Source organism: Terrapene carolina, unplaced genomic scaffold (assembly GCF_002925995.2).
Source record: "Terrapene carolina triunguis isolate 2854851 unplaced genomic scaffold, T_m_triunguis-2.0 Scaffold374, whole genome shotgun sequence".
Classification (NCBI taxonomy): domain Eukaryota; kingdom Metazoa; phylum Chordata; order Testudines; family Emydidae; genus Terrapene; species Terrapene triunguis.
Window position 1 is genome coordinate 16858351 of NW_020664725.1, and position 2605 is coordinate 16860955.

The 2605-nt window shown below is 65.4% G+C and overlaps 1 protein-coding gene across 3 annotated transcripts in view; it reads left to right on the forward strand.

Annotated features, from left to right (window-relative positions):
- The window catches only part of SIDT2 (SID1 transmembrane family member 2), a 23399-nt gene that overhangs the window by 10060 nt on the left and 10734 nt on the right, over window positions 1-2605 (forward strand). For all 3 annotated transcript variants that reach the window (XM_026657906.2, XM_026657907.2, XM_026657908.2), the window contains one exon: window positions 2384-2502. In XM_026657906.2, coding sequence (XP_026513691.1) covers window positions 2384-2502 — 119 coding nt within the window. The remainder of the gene's footprint in view (window positions 1-2383; window positions 2503-2605) is intronic.

Consider the following 2605-nt stretch of genomic DNA (forward strand, 5'->3'; position numbering starts at 1 on the left):
GCTGGCGGTGCTGTGTGTGGGGTGGCGGGGGGCCCAGGGCTGGGGTAGCGGGGGCTGCAGGTCAGGACTGAGGGGCGCTGGCGGTGCTGTGTGTGAGACAGTGCCCCCCCCCCCTTTCCAACACGCCCGGGCTCCTAGCTGGACTGTAAGGTTTGCGGAGGAGGGTGTGGGAGGGGAGACCCAGGGCCAGCACAGGGGTCAGTTGGGAGCCCTGGCTTGTCCTGCTGTCTTTTCAGAGGCAGGGGTGGAAAGTCCAGGGGAAGCGCAGTCGTCCTCCTCTCCTGGTCCCTCGTCCGGGGCGGGGTGGGCTGGGCTGCACACGCTCAGCAGAGATGGACGATTTCTCTCCGCCAGTTGTGGTGCAGGAGGGGAGGCGGCCAGGTGCCCTGACCAGACAGAGGCAAATCAGTCCCGTTTCAGCTGATTCAGAGCGCTGGGAGTGGCTGCCGATCCCTACGCCCCGGTGAAACCCGTCTGAGCCGAGAACGCCGCCCTGGCCCTGGCTCTGTGGGCCCCGTTCAGTGGCCTGGAAAGGGAGGGACGATTTCTGGACTGTTCACTGGCTGACACCCCCCCTCCCCCAAAACATCTGCCTGGGTCTGAGATGGTAACGTGAAGCCCTGGAGGACCCCTGCCCATGGCTGGGGGCTGCACTTTCTGAGGGGCACCGGGGTTCTGGGTGGATTTAGAGGGGGCAGCCGTGGGCCCTGTTGCAGTGGGGCAGAGGCAGCATCGCCTGCAGAATGGCCCAGTTCATGCTGCGTGGGCAGCACCTTGCCCCCGCCTGCCAAGGCCATGATGGCCAGGCCTGGAGCCCCCGGCTACGCACCGAAAGAAGGAGCCACCTTCCCAGAGTGGCCACAGCTCCCTGGCCTCATGCAGGGCTTGGCGTCCCTGTCCTCTGTCGGCTCCTCAGTGGGTGAGCTTCCCTGGCCTGCGTCACACCGGGGGGCAGACGGGAGGGTCACAATGGCCCCGTCGGCCCTTGGCTCTCATCCGGCCCCCGAGGCTGGCAGCCTTTGGCTAGCGGCAGGGCACTCAGCTGCTAGCAGAGTGAGCCAGGGAGCGGCAGACATGTGACTGACCAAGACAGAGCAACAACCGAACAGCCCCAGGAGCGCAGTGTCTTGTGCCAGCGAGCTGTGCATGACTGCCTGCCCTCCCCAGACCCACACGCAGCATGGGGCTGCCCTGGTGCATTGGCCAGACCAACGACTGTGTGCTGAGAGGTGCGTTAGGCAAGGGGCAGACTTGTCGTACTCTGGTCTCTGCACATGGCACCCAGGCCCTACATGGCACTGGGCAGCGTTGGACAAGTGCCAGCAGGTCTCTGTGCCAAAGGGGCCGTGCTCTGCAGGCATGTGACGTCTCGCAGGATCCGGCAGAGCTTCCTGGCCAGGCCTGACCCACACCCTGTGACTAAGGTCGCTCGGCAGTGGGTGTCGGCCCTGCGTGCCGCCCCGAAACCAGCTCGGTGGCCGTGCCATGGCTGGGAGAGAAGGCTAGTTAGCAGCCCTGGAGGAGACGGGCGGCTGCAGTTCTCAGCAGGCTGAGCTGGACTAGGTCACCGCCCCCTGGCTAACTCCAGAACGCCCCTGAATTCCTAGCGAAGGCCCAGCCGGAGGCTGGTCAGAGCCGCCTCCTGCTCGCTGAGGCGAGCTCACCCCCCAGCACGAGTCCTGCTCCAGGTCCTCCGGGCACTGATGCTGCAGCGGGGTGCGGGCCCTGAGTGCCAGGGTGACTCGCTGTGTGAGCCATGTGGACCTGCCTGCCCGGCTCTGTTCTGCAGGGAGCTGCCTTTGTCCCCTCAGTCCCTTTCTAATGGTGCATTTGGGGCCCCGTCTCCCTCGCCAGCCCCGACAGACACAGCCTGTCCCCTCAGAAAGAGCACCGGGGGCATCAGCATGACGAACCAATCGCACACGTCCCTGTATCATCAATACCTAGATCAGCCCAATCGGAACGGAATGTCCCTGGGGTGTAATTCCCCCGACGGGCGTAGGTAGCTCAGTGCACGGGGATCTCTGTCCCAGGGCCCGGCGGCTTGAACCCCAGCCCTGAAGAGCTGGGAACGTCTGCTGGATGCCACGGAGCCTCCTGCAGCGGTGGGGGGGGGGGGGGGGGGTCTCTGTTGTGGGGTTTGTGCTGCCCCCACCCTGCCCCATCGATCCCTTTGCACTGAGCTATGGACGATGAACAGGGGGATGATCTCAGGGTATGATTGAATGGCTCCGATTGACTCCGTGATATGAATGATTGGGGCCCGTGTCGCCCCGTGGTCTGATCCCTTCGCCAGGGCTGTGGGGAGGGGGCGGGCTAGGCCTTGCCCAGGGTGTGTGGCCTCAGCCCGGGCTGACGCTGGTGCTCCCCTGTGCCCTTGCAGAGCGCTCCCTGGAGAACGTGGCCAGCCGGCCCCGCCTGGACTCCCTCAGCTCTGTGGAGGAGGACGACTACGACACGCTGGCGGACATAGACTCTGACAAGAACGTCATCCGGACCAAGGTCTGTGTCGCCTGCCCAGCCCGGGCGTCGCTCTGATGGGTGGGGGGAGCGTGATATGCAGACCCCAGTGTCGCCTGCCCAGTCCGGGCATCGCTCTGATGGG